Raw genomic sequence first — 18,134 nt, 5'->3', positions numbered from 1 at the left:
GAGAGCGGATATCATTGCAGGAAGTTGTGGTTGAAGAGGGGGCGCGCGTTGTTGAGCGGCGGCGCGAAGTTGTTGTTGGGGGGGGCTTGGCGGGGGGCGTGCGCGGGGCTGCTGGGGGTGGACTTGAGCTGGTTGATGGAGGGCGCGGGGGCCAGGCGGGGCGAGCGCGGCCCCAGCAGGTTGTCCACGTCGATGTTGATGGCGCCGGTGCTGTCCGCCCAGGTGGCGCCCAGCTTCGTGGCCGCTTTCGTCGTTTTTAGCGCCGTCTGTTGGCTGGCCACCGGCTCCAGTAAGTTCGCCGGGATCGGTTGTAGCCCTGTGCGTTGTTTTTATATTTAAACACGATTATAATTTACAAATACATGTGACTGGCGGGCGCGGCGCGGGAGGGATAATTACAACTACATAATCAGTGGGATACGTTTATTGGCCGACAGTACGCGACACGGTCCCTGGGCCCGCTCCGGAGCCCCGGGGCCCCGCGGGCCGGCGGCGCGGCTGCAGCCCCGAGGGTGGGGCGGACACTTCCGCGTCTTCACGAAGTCGTTCCCGGCTCCGAGCGCTCCGCCGCCTACTTAGAGTCGGCTAAGCTGGTTTCTATCAGCGCCAGTATCTGTCCGGCGAATATGGCCGCTTCGGACGCGGGGCCTCCAGTCTTCAAGGTGAGGTCGATGTTGGCGGCGCAGTCCGACAGCCAGGCCCGGAACTCCATCATGACCTCGAAGAACTCGCTCCTGAGTATGGTCTGCGGCAGGGCCAGCACCACGGAGCCCAGCAGCCCCACCACGCAGGCCTGCAGGCGCGCGTCGGGCGCGTAGCGGAGGTGCAGCACCAGCTCGCACACTTCCCAGCAGTACTGCGCGCACTTGGGGCAGTTCTTGGAGGCGAGCAGCACGTTGCCGATGACGGACAGGTACTTGAGCAGCAGCACGCCGTCCGCGTCCTGGCGCCGGTTGTGGTGGCTGAGCGTGAGCTGCTTGTAGCCGAAGCCGCTGAGCAGCGGGTAGAAGAAGCTGTCGGCGACCTTCGCGAACTCGTTCCTCTTGGCCTGCGAGAACGGGTGCGGCTTCATGCTGTGGTAGTACTTCGTCTTGTTGATCAGCCGCCGCCGGATGATCTCCTCGGGGGGGACCGCGTCGTCGGCCGGGCGCGGCGCCTCGGGCCGGCCCTCCGCGGCGCTGTCGCTGATGGTGTTGGAGAGCCGGTGCGCCGACTCCGCGATGATGTCCAGCATGAGCACCTTCGTGGCTATGGAGTACCGGCCGACGTCCGTGTGGAACTCCTTGCACAGATGCTGGGCGGCGGCGGCGGGGCGCGCTAGCACGATCGCGACGCAAGTCTTGAATTTGATTTGTTCAAAATTGTCGACGCTGTACTTGGGCTCCAGGTGCACGAACAGGTCCATGAGGTCGATCGCGAGCTTGGGACTCTCGTTCTTCAACTGTTTCGTGACGAGTTCCTCCGCCACTTCCAGACAAGCCTCGAAGGTTTCCACGTCCTTCGCTTCGACGAGGTTTTCGAGTAGGTCCCTGACGTAGGCGGGTCGCTTTCTGGCGTTAACGGAGACGTCATTGGACAGGTCGTAGGGCTCCAGGTCGTCGTCGGAGTCCAGGTCCTCCACGACGGGCCTGCCTTCCTTCTCCAGGGCGTCGAGTTTGACCGATATGATGGTCTTGACGATCTCCTTAGTCTGTTGGGGCGTCTTGACGGCGCAGGTGACGATGGTGTTGTGGACGGCGCGGGTCCCCTCGGCGCAGAGTGCCTCGGCGATGCGGTCCAGGGTGGCGCCCACGCTCGGCAGCTTCAACTTGAACTTGTGCGGAATCTTCCTGTTGATGTCGATGAGACATTTGTTGGAGACGTCGAGAAGGATCCTGTGGATCTCGACGCAGTTCTCCCCCATCTCCTTGTAGTCGAAGCTGAGCGACTTGAGCGCTTCCTTGTCGCTGGTCTCGATGTCCGCTAAGGTTTTGAGCACGATTTCGATGGTGGCCATGCCGACGCAGCGGAAGTCCTGCGCGGCGACGTCCAGGTGCTTCCCCATGCCCTTGAACAGGACGGCCTTGGTCTCGGCCAGGTCCCAGTACGCCTTGTGCTTCATGGAGAGCATCACCCGGTACTTGACGGCCAGCACCAGCAGCTCGCTCAGGTACATGTGCTGGTCCAGGTTGGAGATGTCGCTGCACTTGACGTCGGCCCACACGTGGGACAGCCGCAAGATCAGGTCGGACAGGTTCTCGGCTCTGTTCCTGGTCGTGGACAGGAAGTAGATGAGGTTCTCGGGTACGGTGGTGTCGCGGTAGTCCTTCGGCACGATGTAGAACGGCACCTTGGAGGACAGGATCTCCCGCCAGTCCCGGCTCGCGTCGAAGTTGTCGCCGAGGATGTTGGAGATGATCTGCCGGTCGCTCCGGTAGTCCAGGGGGCAGCGCCGCAGCAGCAGGAAGCACAGGTTCTCTATGGCCTGGCGGCTGGAGTGCGCCAGCAGGACTTGTATGAGCTTCCGCTTCACAAATCGGTTTTTGTCCTGGTTCTCGTTGCTGCACCAGGCGATGAGAACGTCCACCAGGTTGGTGACGGGCGCGCTGGTGCCGTTCATGTAGTAGTTCACCAGCACTTTGGACATCAGCTGCGACAGGTAGGACAGGTCGTACTTGGAGCCCTGGTAGAACGTGCTGTCCGACATGTAGTCGATGCAGCGCACGATGTGGAATATGAGGATGTTGGAGTAGTTTTCTTGCGAGAACTCCTTGGGGGTTTTGGTCTCCATCCTGTTGGCCACCCTCTCCGGCAGCGTGGCCAGCAGCTGCAGGTAGGTGTCCCAGTGCGCGGGTGCGGGGGCGGCGCCGCGGTGCAGCAGGGCGGCGAGCAGGGCGTCGCTGCGCACGTACCGGAGCGCCAGGTGCGCCAGCGCCTCCGCGGCCGCCGCGCTGCTCTCGGTGCGCAGGCAGCCGCACAGGACCGTCAGGATCTCGTGGTTCACCTCGAAGCTTTCCTCGATGAGGAACAAGCTGACGACCTTGTCTTTGAACAGCGGCCACTGCGGCAGCAGGTGCCGGACCACGGCGCACAGCAGGCGCGAGTAGGGCTCTATGAGCTGGTCGGTGAATACGAACTCGTCGGCCTTGAACAGTTTCTGGACGGTGATGGGTCCGGGGAGGTACTGCATGAGGTTCTCGAAGCCGTTCTTGACCTTCGTCAAGTCGTTTTCAGTTTTGATGAGTCCGATGTTCTGTAGGGTGTGTGCGAGGTACTTGCTGGCCTGCAGCAGCTTCCTCTGCAGCGGGGTGGTCGCGTCGCCTGCAAACAGGATGCCTTAATGTGCCCAACACAGACTTCAGGTTCTACGTGTAGACGCTTACGTTAACATGCACTACCATCTAAAACGTTTTTCAGTCACATGTATTTTCGGGAGTACACTAAATTAAATATAGTACTTATGTCCATAGCTTTAAAGTTTACATTTATTTATTTTTATGCGTTTAATTAGGAAGTGAAAAATCGTTTTTATTTTTGTCATACATGTCTGTGGTCACAATGCGACAGTCAAAATGCCATATATAATTTACCAGGAAGACATTCATCAAGTTTGTCGCGTGCCGGTTGTTGACTGTAGCGCCGCAGCATTGCAGACCACAGACGTGTAAATAAAATGAGAGAAAATAATTTACCTGCAGTGGGCGTCGGCTGCAGGGTGGCGGCGGACAGCGTGGCCGCGAGGCTGTCCACGGAGGGCGAGACGGACAGGTCGCTCAGGAGGTCCAGGTTCGACGCCGGGGCCGCTGGGAACAGAGTATATATTGATTAGGTGCGGTGGTGAGGGTTGCTGTTAGAAGGTCGGGAGAGCTGGTGCACCAATTCATTTCAAACAGTACCTCGCTTGTCAATGTGGTGGCATCCGTTTAGTAGTGCTTACTGGCGGTAGGACGTTCCGTCAGGTAACATCGCCGTGCTTATTTCTGCCGCGAAACAGAAATGCCTTTCGGTTTGAAGGGCAGCTGATGTACGGTGAAATTGAGAATCTGAACTAATGACTCAAGGTGGGAGGCCGATTCTACGTTGTTGATGTCTATAGGTACCTGATTAAAACGAGGTGGGTTGTGAGCTCGTTCACCAATCTAAGCAATAAAAAAGCGTGGACTCTGGTAAATCTGTGCTAAAGCCAGTTATCGCTCATTGATTCGTCAGGTTTGAGCCCCGTGAGTTCACCTACTAGTTAAGGTTACGCTGAAATAGCCTCTCAAGGCTATCAGCTTAGGTAGGAAAAAAAAGTCATTGATTTTCTGTACATATTGAGGCTCGTACTGACCGTGCATGGTCGTGGTGAGTCCGTCGTCCGCGGAGTCGCTGAAAGCACTGGTGAAGTCCGCAAACCCGTCGTTGTTGTTGCTGGGGGCGGGGGCCGGGGTGGGGGCCGCGGAACCGAAGGCATTGGCAAAGTCACCGAATTCCTCTTTTGATGTTTCATCCGCTCTGAAATATAATGAAAATATTTATTTATAAACTAGCTGACCCGGCAGACTTCGTAGTGCCTCAATCGATAAATAAAAAACTTAAACTTTTGTATAAAATAAACTTAAAACAAACAAAAGGAATCCGTTCGACGGGGGACAAACCAAAGAGAAAACAAAATTGTTATTTTTATTTGATTTCGAGAATTTTCATATTTTATCTACATTTTAAACCTTCTTTAGACTTCCACAAATAATTCAAGATCAAAGTTAGGCAAATCGGTCCGGCCGTTCTCGAGTTTTAGCGAGACTAACGAACAGGCAATTCATTTTTATACATATATATATATAGATTTGATTATTTTTTTCAAGTCGCTTCGGTATCCTAATGCTTCTCAAAACTCGTTCGGGTGGCAGGGCATTGGATCATCAGGAGGGAGAGAGAAGGTTGGCCTGGGGCCGGCGCTGCGTGGGGCAGCTGATGTTCACGAGAAGCCACAGAGACGCAAACAGATGCACTGACAAAGGACACATTGGTGACAGTGACACAGCAGACATAACGCTGGTCGCCTTACTGTTCAAAGGCATCAGATAATTTGATAGTTTTGTTAGTGTAACGGTCCGTGACTCAACCATATCATGTGGTCTAGGTTTGAGTACCGTTCAGAGCATGTATTGTTATCAAAGACATCTACTGTTTAGCATGTATTTATTCTTGTCACAGGAGAATCCTAGATATTTTGAGTCTGATGAATGCATGATGATCACTTTTTTTATTGCTTGGATGGGTGGACGAGCTCACAGCCCACCTAGTGTTAAGTGGTTTCTGAGGCCCATAGACATCTACAATATAAATGCGCCACCCACCTTGAGATATAAATTTTAAGGTCTCAGTATAGTTACAGTTACAACGGCAGCGCCACTCTTCAGACCGAAACGCATTACTGCTTCACGGCAGAAATAGGCAGGGCGGTGGTACCTACCCGTGCGGACTCACAAGAGGTCCTACCACCAGTAAAAAAAAATTGAGCCGTGACGGGACGCCTGGCAGATGTGAAACATCGACATTATTTTGTAAAAGTAATATGCAGAAAAGAACAGATTGTGATAGGAACTAAATATGTCATAATGATAAAATAAAATATTACGAAAAAATAATTTGTTTCCAAGTAAAACACAGGTTGTGTGTACTGTAGTAAACAACACTGTATACACTACGGAGTATACACTATAGGTATCCGAGCTCAGTGTAGCGAGAGAGATGGCTTAACGCCGGATCGAGTGGGAGAGAATCGCACAGTCGATTGCGCATGGCGACGCGTCGCCACGCCAGAAATCGGTTTTACGTGCGGCTATAGATGTTTCACATCAAAACATTTAAAAAGAGCTTATTTCAACTGACCTCGGATCAAAATCATCTTCGAGCGGGTTGAGTGCGTGCGGCTGTGTGGTCACTGGACACGTCTTGAACAGCTCGTCCTCAAACTCCTGCGAGTGGCCGCTCTGTGTCGGCGGGGCCGTCTTACCGTATGTGGCCGCTGCGCCTGCGCAACAAACAGTTTGTTCATTAATATTTTTCTTACCTAAGCTATATCAGCGTCGCCTTAACTATTAGGTTAGCTCCCGGGGCTCAAACCTGACGACGATGCTAACACTGACCCTAGCAAGAGCCGTGCTACGCAGAATCTATCACCGGATCGGAATCGCGACCCACTGATAAGATCCGGCGAGATACTCAGTGTGCTGTGTCTGTGGGTTAATTTACTCGTCGAGCCCTTCTTCGCAAGCGATGGGTTCGCCCAGAACGATGACCGGTGCTTGAGGTACCTAAAAGCACCGTTAGTGGATCGCGAGGATCCGAAATGACGTGTTTGGGGCGACGTCGACTGCTTTCCATTCTGTCCGCAGGATCGGGAATTAAACTACTGTAGATTTATGTATTAGTATAGATTGTATGGACATGTTTTTGAACGACTCCCACAATGAAGAAGTAACTTCAGTAGTAAAGTTAAACTAGAATATATATTGGCCGGCAGCCATGGGTGTGCTCTGCCCGGATCGGCATCGCGAGCTGTAGCCCAGGGTCAGAGGGTTGCTCCTACCTAAATCGATTTTCTTGGAGGGCGTGGAAGACTTGGCCTTGGCCGGACTCTTCAGGCTGATGTTGAGCGGCTTGTTGTTGGTGATGCTGCTCCGGGAGGGCGGAGGGCTGCTGTTGACTACCTCGGAGTCCCGGTACACGGACTCTCTGAAAAGATACATCATTCGTGATTATTTCTACTGCATCTTTTTTTTTATTGCCCTTGTAGGCAGACGAGCACACGGCCCACCTGATAGTAAGTGGTCAGCGGTCGCTCATGGGCGTCAGCAATGCCAGGGGCAGAGCCAAGCCGCTGCCTACCGTGTACTACATTCATTTATTCTCCTACTACATGCAAAGATTTAAATGATTAAATAAAAGATACTGCTCAAGTTATATTTAGGTCAAGACACGTGTGATGTTTAGTGTCCATTCCCAAACACGAAATCGAAGTCTCAGTTCTAAGCTCGACGTATATGTATGTCACCAGAGCATGACATCTCATCGTAGGCTTCAAAAAATTGAACCGCTCAGTGTGCTTAGTGCGAGTTTTTTAACGTTCTCGATAGCGTAAAAGTTAACTCAAATTTGTATCGAGTTGGAACAGCGCCCCTAGCGGCAAACGTAGGCACCCTGATCAACTTCATACTAATTTTAGTTTACTTTTACGTGATCGAGAAGTAAAAAAATCCGTACTGAGCTCACTGTACCTATGATTTCTTTTGAATTCTACACATTGAGTGAAGTGTGCATGGACATCAGCGCACTTGTTATTATATTAACATAACCATGAACATGTTGTTACGCCGGTAAGAGTAACGCCATCTATCGCCGAATAGTCGAACGAATATCGAAGAAGCCAGAATGCTCGAGAATTACAACGCCATCTATTGACAGATAGCGGAAGCTACGACTAGAGTTGTGTGGAGCATTCTCGATAATTCTAGGGATGAGGTATCGACTATAAAAGCTTGTAGGGATGGCACGCAGTCAGTGAGTAATCGGAACTACTCGAGGCGATACAACGAAAGGATCACCTGAAGCGAAGCGGAACAAGCGGATTGAGAGTTTTAAAGTGTTTGTTGAGTGTTATAAAGTGTTTGTGAAGTGTTTAAGTGTTTTAAGTGTTGAATACAGTTTTTAAGTTGTACTTTGGTGAATTTTTTATTTATCCCGAACCCCAGCGCGTAACAATATTAATGAAAAATCTCAGATGTAGAATGGTGGGTTAGGATGCGGAACTTGGTCGCGAGTACAAGGCAGACGTACTTGGGTCTCCTCGGGGCGTAGTCTCCGTCTGAATCTCCTTCCTTCTCGTAATCCTCGTCGTCATTCCGCTCCTTCGGTTCTTCTGGAAGGACAGATCACAAACACGTTACACACCTCCACTAGAGGGTCCACAAGCCTACATTTACCTGTCCTAAATGCTGTTCTGCATAACGGCAGTTGTTCTTAGCATATAAGGATTAACTATTTTGAACAGGAAGTGTACTTAGGATCAAATGACAAGAACATTTAATAAATAAACTGACAAACATGTAAATGACAATTGACATGTAGCTGCAGCCAGCTCCCCCGGGTCGAGATCGAAACTAGTACTTAGAGATGATTTAGGATAATGATAGTACTTACATTAATTGAGTGATAATCATTGGTCGGAGTAGGTAGATTGACTTTATATACTTGCGTCAAGATATTATAAAATGGACATGCCATTTTATCCATAATGATTATTTTTTTAAATTGAAAAAAACTATTTTTAATCCTCATCGGATACAATTTCTAAATTTATGAGATAAAATAACAAAAAGCCCTGTCTAAGTTTTGTCTCATACTGACAAGCGTCATTTCTAATTCAACAGAAAGGGACAAAAGTTAGACCCATAGACATCTGCAATGTAAATGCGCCACCTACCTTAAGATATAAGTTCTAAGGTCTCAGTATAGTTACAACGGCTACCCCACCCTTCAAACCGAAACGCATTACTGCTTCACGGCAGAAATAGGCGGGGCGGTGGTACCTACCCGCGCGGACTCACAAGAGGTCCTACCACCAGTAAAATACGGCGTAACTATTCCAAGGTGTTTTTGTGTAAAATAAAATACTGATTTCTTTCACCATTAGCTAGCACTGGTAGCGTAGATTAATATTAATAATACGCTTTTGACCTTAAACACAGATTCATGCTAATTTCAAAATTCCGGAACAAATATCACTATAAACATGAAGTTCCGGTATTTTGGAGGCATATCCATATTATCCTCTACGTTTGACGTCAACGACCTTAAATCAATTTACCTACTCCGACCTCTAGTGATAATACTTAGATTTATATATTTTCTATACGAATAACGACATAGAACAGTGTTAAAAAAATAAATAAATGTATAAAGTCCAAAGTAGATACTGAGCAAAACAAGTGTGCATCTTTGCTCAGTATCTACTTTGGACTTTGTAAACAAGTGTGCATCTTACCCCAACCGGTGCGGTCGCTGTACTGTCCCCAGGCGGGCCCCCCCCGGCCCCCCAGCACTGTCGCCTCCGATGACATGCCTGGAACCGGGTTCAATTACATTTTACATTCATCAACGAGCTTCTTTGATCATTTCTTGTTAATGTAGCTCGTGGACATTAACAATGGCAGACACGTAACCTGGACTATGTCTGTAGCTAAAGATATATAAATTTTCATTTGAACAAAAATATTTTATAGCATTAAAGTGTATTGAGAAATAAATAAAAATGTGAAAAGAATTGTGTGTCAATTTATGTAATATTTATTCATTGAACTACACGGACTCAATGACAGAGATTCTTGTGGTAAATACCAACACCTCGCCTATTTTACACAAAGCAGTATGGTGGTTTGAAGAGTGGAACTCCCCTTGTACACGGTCATGTAGTGCTTCTCGCAAAGAACTATAATCTTTTATTTTTCTAATCGACAGATGAGCATACACAAAACCACCACCACCATCTAATAGTTGGTGATCACTGTTTTTTTTTTGCCTAGATGGGTGGACGAGCTCACAGCCCACTTGGTGTTAAGCGATTACTGGAGCCCCTAGACATCTACAACGTAAATGCGCCGCCCACTTTGAGATATAAGTTCTAAGTTCTCAGTATAGTTACAACGGCTGCCCCACCCTTCAAACCGAAACGCATTACTGCTTCACGGCAGAAATAGGCAGGGCAGTGGTACCTAGCCGCGCGGATTCACAAGAGGTCCTACCACCAGTCATTACGCAAATTATATTTTTTGCTGGTTTGATTTTTATTACACGATTTTGCCCCTTCACCGTGGAAGTCAATCGTGAACATTTATTGAGTACGTATTTCATTAGAAAAATTGGTACCCGCCTGCGGGATTCGAACATTGGCGCATCGCTCAACACAAATGCACCGGACATCTTATCCTTTAGGCCACGACGACTTATATAAGTTGGTGGTCACTGTTGGCCATAAATGTCAACAATGCCAAGAGCAAAGTCAAACTACTGCCTTCGAGTACAACACCGCAATAGGATACATCAGCATTTGTCTCATGTCCAAGCTCGGTTCAACAAGTTTAAATACTAATTTGAGCTTACCAATATACTTGTCCTTATTTTTCTTGGCTTTTTTCCTTTCCTCCCTGAGCTTCTCGTCGTCCTGGATGAAATCGATCAGCTCGCGTACTTTGTGTCTCACGTTGACGCCCTGGATAACAAACATAATTATATCAATAATATCATTAAAAATATTCGATTAACAGTACCATATTACCATATAATCACATAGCACTATGTTATGTATGACTTGACAATGTCGATACTAATATCCCTAAACAAAACTTCAAACATGATCATATTAGCACGTCACGTTTTTAATTATTTTATGATTGAATGATTGGTGATGGCCCGGAGGCCTTTCTAGTTTCACCAGGACAGATGGGCGAGCAAAGGCTCAGCCAGGAGGGGTAGGATACGCTAACAGCTGCCCGAGCGCCTCCGAAGGAGACCTAACAACTCAAGAGCAGCTGCTTCGCGAATGAATCTACTACCGGATCGGAATCGCGACCCGCTGAGAAGATCCGGCGAGAGACTAAGCGGGCTGATGCATGGGCTAGCAGTTTTTCATTGTTTCATGTAGCAACCGATTGCCGTGATTTTTTTACTTATAAATTACCTTATTTAGTTTCGTAACGAGAGAGTGAAACAAAGGGACATTTTGAATACATCACTGACGAACGAAACTGTCCGCCGCGTGCGATGCTTCTAGTAGTTACCTGATCTTTGCCGACTTCGTCGACGTACGTGTAGTTCTCTAGAGAGCGCAGATCGTAGATGTGTTCCCTGGCTGACGTCACGACGCGCTCCGAGCCGTTGCGGACTAAGTAGCTCAGTAACAGTAGGCACTGTAATAATCAAAACTAGTGGTGGCAACTGCGATACTTAATGAAAATATTTTTTTTTGTATGGAAACTAGCGATATCTTGTGGAAACTAGCGACTCTATGGCACCGAAAACAATTATTTTTATTTAAAAAGAACTAGAAAACATTATTAACCTTAAGATGTTATTATACAATTAACGATTTTTTTAAATGATAAATCATTATGTTAATTTTAAATTCGCTTTTTCTGTTCTTTGTTTTCGTTTTATGACATAAATAACTAATTCTTATTCAAATAATTTCTTTGTTGTTTGATATTTTAATTAATTAATATATTTACTGACTGCATTTAATGTAAATCATTTTGAATAATATTTGCACGCTGACCTGGTAGAAATATGCTGTTCTATAAAATAACTATCAACAACTTTGTAAACCGTGTTTTAGCCAATAAAGTTTGATTTGATTTCATTTGTAGCGGATGCCCCCAAACTTATATGTTGTTCAAGTTAAGGCATTTAATTATTGTACAACTAAATACTGAAAATATAAAATTAATAAATCATACAAGTCTTTATTTGTTATAGACGAATTGATTAAATTTTATCAATTTGTGGTTTCTGAAAATTTGCAAAATCCTTCATTAAAAATAAAATATAGGATAGGCGATATGTTACTGCCATTTACAGGAGCAATGAAAAACTAATGGAAGCGAAGCCATCTAGTGGCCGACGCCCGTAAACATTTTTGTTGAGTGCTTGAGTTGCTTATCTATAACTAATTTATGTGTATTATCTATCGACTGTCGCGTTACCTTATAAGTCCTTCTCCAATGATTCTTGTTGTCGTGCAACATCCTCCTCCACAACATCGACATGACCTCGGGGAAGTGTTCGTACGTGAAGGTGGCCAGGGCCAACTCCTGCATCTGTTGTCCAGTCGGACCCCAAGCTTCATCAGAGGTGGCTTCGCGAACCTTTCCTTCGACCTCTGTGTAGTTCATTACTACATTAGTCCTGGAAACAGTCATTTATGTTATTTTGAACGTCTCGATAATTTGATACAATAAGTAATCTATATATTAATACGTGAAGCAAAAACTTTGTATCCCTTTTTACGAAAATTGCGCGGACGGAGGAGTATGAAATTTCCCACACTTATAGAGAACATAGAGAAGAAGTGCAGAATGCTAATTTATTTTTAAAATTATGCATTCTTCTTCTACTTTTAGATAATTTGGCTCCAACGCCTTTGGCATTGATTTTTCCAATGTCAAAGTATTTAAAAAAATGACAGGTGCTTAGAGAGGGAAAAAAATACTAAAGAAATACAAATAAATTTGGTCGGTTTTTCCATACGCGAATGTGGTTTTAAGAACAGCACAAACAAATATATGTTAGACTAACTACTGTGGAGATAAATATTATTAGCAGAATAAATACATTAAATCAATAAAGAAAACATTACAGACACTACCATGTATTTCACACGACACATATACTCTACTCTACATATACTCTTTGTTTATTGTCAAAATTTTGTTATTGTTTAAAGTCTGTGATCAAATTGAAATAAAAATTGAATTTAACATTGTTTGTCTTTAATATTATTTATCTATAGTTTAGTCTTGGCTAAATCTGTGATTATAGAATAATGATTAATGAAATGTGACAATAAAAACATAATAATGTTCAAACTTATAATCTCTAAATATAAAAATGAATTGCTGTTCGTTAGTCTCGCTAAAACTCGAGAACGGCTGAACCGATTTTGCTAATTTTGGTCTTGAATTATTCGTGGAAGTCCAGAGAAGGTTTAAAAGGTGAATAAATAAGAAAATGCTCGGAATTATATAAAAACAAACGATTTTGTTTTTCCTTTGATGTGTCCCCCGTCGGACGGATTCCTTTTGTTTGTTTTAAGTTTATTTTATACAAAAGTTTAGGTATTTTATTTATCGATTGAGGCACTACGAAGTCTGCCGGGTCAGCTAGTTTAAATTAATTATGGTAGAGTTTCGACCATTGGGCGACCACTAGTAATAAGTAATGATCTGTAAATTCCTTTATATGACTAATGCAACCGAATGAATGGTGTATGGTGAGGTCTAGTACAAATTGACGATATAGTTTTGGGTCATAAGCGCATAACGGCTTAAAGCGGCGTGTAAGGTTTACTGACTGATCGGTTGTGGAGATATTTTCCCTGAAACTTCCACCCTTGGTTACTTTTGTGTCAATAGGACAGGGCAAGCTAATTGGCCAGCTCACGCTGATGCATGTGTTACCAAGGAATCAAGGTAAGCAAGGAATCTAAGTGATAAAGTTTGAGTGAGCTATAACAAAATTGGCTGGTTTTAACCAAAAAATCCAAGCATATAAGAAATTTGTTGCATAAAATCAAATATTACGATTGTCTCGCAATTAAGAAATAAAAAAAAAGTTAAGGCTTAAAGTCGAGAAAAAACCGATCATTCATTAATTACTGCCAATGCCGTAATTTCGAAAAGTTTTAAAATCTATTTTCGATCAAAATTTATACGTTAAATTCTCAATGTTCGCATAACTTTTTATGATAATTATTCGTTAATGGTCGTTTGTTATGTATTCCACGACTATTAAAATCTCAAGGTCGAATCATACCGATTCTTTATTTTCTTTGAATTAATTATAGAGTTGATATTGGAAGAACAAGCTATTTTAGACTAAAATTTAACTGTCCAAAAAATCCATAGTAAATATACTGTGCAAAATCCTATGAAAATTTTTTTCTACTAAACATTATTTTGGTTTTTGCAGCAAATTAAAAATAAGAAAATATTATTGAAATGGTACCTAAAATTTTGCTTATGTTTTTCGGTATTTCCATATACATTCACTTCGTGGGTCGAGCCAGTGTAAACAAGTTTGGTAACCAATACTATGTTGGAAATCAGCCTTGAGGCAGACTAGACCTTTCTCTTAAATCAACTAATTTATATAAGTTTACACACAAGTATGTGAAGGTTTAATGATAATTAAAAGTATTAAACAAAAACTAAATATCCATGCTAGCAAGAGCAGTGCTTCACTGAATCTACTACCAGATCGGGTCGCACCTACTGAGAAGATCCGGCAAGAAACTAAATGGGTTTGCTTGTACTAATTAAATAACAGTATCATTTTCTTCGGTTTTCGAAAGACGTAGATATAATTAAAAGTATGTTAACAGTTTAATTAATAAAAAAAACATAAGGTTAACCATAAAACTAATTTTAAATAAAAATATTGCATTTTTACTAGTTGATGGGTGCTTTGTAAGGCTGCACTAGTAAGCACCAGTATCCTGTTTCTGCTGCAAATCACTCATGTATTCCAATTTGAAAGATGAGACAGCAGTTATGCAATATATTATAATTGAGACAACCTGAACTCAACCTCATTTATATGAAGATGCCTATTGGTGCAAACATTTTTAACTTATTTCAGTTAATTTAAATTATTGATACAGACAGATTTTCATTGAACAAAATATATATTTTTTACCTATTTTTGAAATTTTCTGGATATGGTTATTATCATTATATCACATTTTTTTCAATAATTATTGTAAACATGTAATTCCAATTGAGATCAGACATGATATGTGTTGTGTAAGCACATGATAATGTTATCAATGTTTCTAAAATGACCTAATGCAATTCTAGAAATGTATTAATATATTGTTACACACTACATGAAATGTAATACATTTCTAGTTCAAATGTATCATATCTTAACTATGATCATCACGAAGATGTGTTTGAGATGATAAGAGAGTGTAACCAGACAATCACATCCCATGAGAATAAATATGACTATGTTATTTCATAATCATATTTTTAGTCTTCATTCTAGATGAGAAGATATCCCACACGATGATGTAAGAGCAAAAGTGTTCACTTTTATCCTTGGGCATTAAATAAAGTATAGCCAAAGGCATCACATGATGCAGGGCCTTCTGTTTATACTGTAATGTCACTAAATACGAGCTAGCTATGAGGTACTTTTATTTAGTTATTGTTGATGATAGCCTATGTTCCACTTGATGGTAAATGGCCTTCAATGCTCATTAAGATCAGAACCCTCAGACACAGCCCATTGAGTTTCTCATCAGATCTTCTGAGTGAGTTGCATTTTTGATCTGGTGGTAGATTCTGTAAAGCACTGCTCTTGCTAGCTAAGGTTAGTGTTAGCTACGTCCTCAGGTTAGAGCCCCAGAGGTAGAGGTATGGTACCAGAAAGTAAAATTTAATTTTACTCAGTTCTTTGGAGGTGCTTCAGTAAAATTATGGAGAGCGAGATGAGGATTGCCGGCCTGACCTGGATTGATGTTAAGGAGCAAGTGCAAGACAGAGTGAAGTGGAAGCAGCCTATGAGGGCCCACCAGCAGGCTACCCTAGGACTACAATAACAACAACAATGTGGTAATTGCACTCTCAGAGACTGGGGAAACCACTCCTGTTGGGCAAACATAATTTGATCTTTATTTCTTTATGGTAAAAATTCAGTATTCAATGACTGGCTCAGTAGTACTGTAGTTTTTACCCCTGACTCTTCCAAGGGTTGTGGTTTCAATTTCTACATCAGGCTAATATTCGTGTGATGAACAGGTTTGTTTGATCTTTGTCTGGGTGTTTATTATCTATTTTTTTAGTGTATTATATAAAAAGTAATATCAGTATGTATGTCAGTCGTTGGAACCCATAACACAAGGATAGCTAATTTGGGGCCAGATGACCATGCATGATTTGTTTCCATTTATTTCTTTATTAGTATTTATAGAAATTTAATTATATTACAGCAAATGATTGTAAAAGAGTACTTAATAAAAATAAGTTATTGTTTAACACATACACTTAGGAGTGTAATTTGATAATAAATCTATTTATTGTTTAACACATACACTTAGGAGTGTAATTTGATAATGAATCTATGTTAGCAAGAAAATATGTTAGATAAATTCTAGATTTTTGCTTTTGTATAACATTTAAGGAAAAACTGCATTTATGGATATTACAGTGAATATCTACTATGTTCATTAGAATACCATAACCAAGTGCTATCACTATATACTATTCAATTTGATCAACAGTATTTTTCTATTTGTGAGGTGATTTAATGGTTTACAGATTTAGGTTTATTTGCAGACTTAAAAAAAGAATAATGTTCTATGTTAGACGGTAAATGGAAGAATTTGATTTGAGTCCTAGAAGTGGTCAGATAAGTTTTTATTTGATGTATTTCACTTTTAAAATCAATTCTCAACCATAAGCATTATCTAAAAAGTTATCATATTCATTGAATTCAATACAATAACATGAAGGTAAATAAATGGATTTAATGTTAGAACACAATTATGTTGGCAACATTCTCACTTGTAAGGTATTAGAATATACACGTGAAATTATTGGAATTATACATAATTACGATGAGGATTTGAAATTCTGTTAAACAGCTATAGGCATGGAATGTAAAAAAAACAAAATATATTTGGAATTTAACAAAAAACTTACAAATAATGTTTATGGTCATTTTCAAACACTTTTTAAACTTTATTTATGAACAGATGGTTTATACAATATTGGGTTTATATATTATTTTATATGATTACTTTTGTAAATACTTACACCTTGTCGGCCAGTTCACGCACTTTCCACATGCTTATAAAACGGTCCATTTTGAAGATCAACAATAATAACTTTTCAAACACAAAATCACTTCAGTTTTTTTGAAATAACTTATAAATCTTAAAACACTAGTTCTGATGATTTGGCTGACATTCTTGCAAAATGGCGACAAGTCATCGTAATCTATGGTATACCATAAGGATGACTTTTTTTTGTGAAGGTTTTATGGCCTTCGTAACTAGACTTTGAAGCTAGAGATGATTGTTAATCACTGATGTTATATTGTTACATTTCACATATCAATTTGTTCTTTTTAGGCACCCTAAATGCTCATATTTTCGAACCTCAATATTTTTTTAATTATTATTTTATTATATTATTTTAATTTATTTTTATTACCTGCCCTGCAGTGCACAAAAAAGAGCTTATGTAGTTTAGCATTTTTAAAATAATTGTATATTTCATATTTTTATTTGATAAAACCTAATCAGTTTACATAGCAGTGGGGCCCTATTTTTCAATTTGCCCCAGGGCCCTTGGTTACCTAGCTACGCCACTGAAGAGTAGTATGTCTGGCAGCACGACTGCCGCACCCTTTAAATAGGAATACATTACTGTTTCACAGCAGAACTATAAGTACCTACCTGAACGAGCTCACAAGGCCTCTCCTCCATGAGTAATTACCCAAATTATGTTTGTGGGTTTCATTTTTATTACACGATGTTATTTCATCATCATGGAAGTCATTTTCGTGAACATGTCTTAAATCGGTACCAGCCTATTAGCAGTACTGGGACTCTAACAACGGGACAGACAAATAGTAGTCTTATCCTTCCATTAATAACAACTTTAAAATTTGCAAAGTTAGGAGCTTCTGTAGAGATCATTTTATATTTCTTTCGTTTTTTTCTCCTAACTATGCTGATAGCCTTGAGAGGCTATTTTAGCTTCTCCTTGACGTGTAGGTGAGCTCATGGGGCTCAAACCGGAGTGTTGCTAATACTGGCCCTAGCAAGAGTAGTACTTCGCAGAATCTACCACCGGATCGGAAACGCCCGCTGAGAAGATCCGCCGAGAAACTCAGTGGGAAATTTCTTTCGTAACGTTTAACTGTACTTACACAAATCTTTTGATTATTGGCACATGGGATGGAATATAGGGCCATACCCCCACACGATTCCCTTACACTTTCGTCGTAACGTCCGATACCCTTTAGAGGTCAGAACCCGAGTGAGGTAAGGCATTTACCGCGGTCAACACTTCACCCAGACAGCCTAGCTTATCCCGAGGAAGCCCAGCCGTCGGAACCTGCGAGGCGGAGAGTGAAGGCTCTAACACGTCAGCCGCCCCAGTACGGCAGCCCGTTAGGCCGCTGGTGTCCCGGAATATCCCGTTGGACTAGGACCAGCCTGCCGGGTCGGGACGCGATATACCGCCAATCGGTTGCTCTTTTTGACAATTAGATCACTCCACGGCAGTGCGCTAGTGCAGATAGCGCGCCGCGCAGCCGCACCAGATGACCATCATCGCAGGGAAGGCGCCTCCTACAGAGGCCGGAACGTACGACCGTATACTGTCTTC

The 18,134-nt window shown here is 43.0% G+C and overlaps 2 protein-coding genes across 2 annotated transcripts in view; both read right to left on the bottom strand.

The window, feature by feature from the left end:
- TBC1d7 (TBC1 domain family member 7) overlaps positions 1 to 18,134 on the bottom strand; it is a 202,911-nt gene that overhangs the window by 180,675 nt on the left and 4,102 nt on the right. The window lies entirely within an intron of this gene.
- lqfR (clathrin interactor lqfR) lies at positions 410 to 16,736 on the bottom strand. Its single transcript, XM_028172412.2, has 11 exons — positions 16,554 to 16,736; positions 11,721 to 11,922; positions 10,800 to 10,928; positions 10,123 to 10,231; positions 9,008 to 9,085; positions 7,801 to 7,882; positions 6,554 to 6,699; positions 5,854 to 5,995; positions 4,310 to 4,473; positions 3,672 to 3,782; positions 410 to 3,300 (listed from the first exon to the last, which is right to left on the bottom strand). Exons 1-11 carry the CDS (start codon positions 16,601 to 16,603, stop codon positions 572 to 574), a joined length of 3,942 nt encoding a protein of 1,313 aa, XP_028028213.2. The 5' UTR covers positions 16,604 to 16,736; the 3' UTR covers positions 410 to 571.

Source organism: Bombyx mandarina, chromosome 26, assembly GCF_030267445.1.
Source record: "Bombyx mandarina strain Sakado chromosome 26, ASM3026744v2".
Lineage (NCBI taxonomy): Eukaryota > Metazoa > Arthropoda > Insecta > Lepidoptera > Bombycidae > Bombyx > Bombyx mandarina.
The sequence above is the reverse complement of the archived record's forward strand: the minus strand, read 5'-3'. Positions and strand labels throughout refer to the sequence as shown.

Bases quoted from the DNA above. Each gene is read 5' to 3' on its own strand.
- lqfR (XM_028172412.2), bottom strand. From the start codon at position 16,603: ATGGACCGTTTTATAAGCATGTGGAAAGTGCGTGAACTGGCCGACAAG. The intron at 6,700-7,800 runs GTACGTCTGCCT...GTATCTTTTCAG, and splicing joins TACGCCCCGAGGAGACCCAA to AGAGTCCGTGTACCGGGACT. The intron at 3,783-4,309 runs GTCAGTACGAGC...CTCTGTTCCCAG, and splicing joins ACTCACCACGACCATGCACG to CGGCCCCGGCGTCGAACCTG.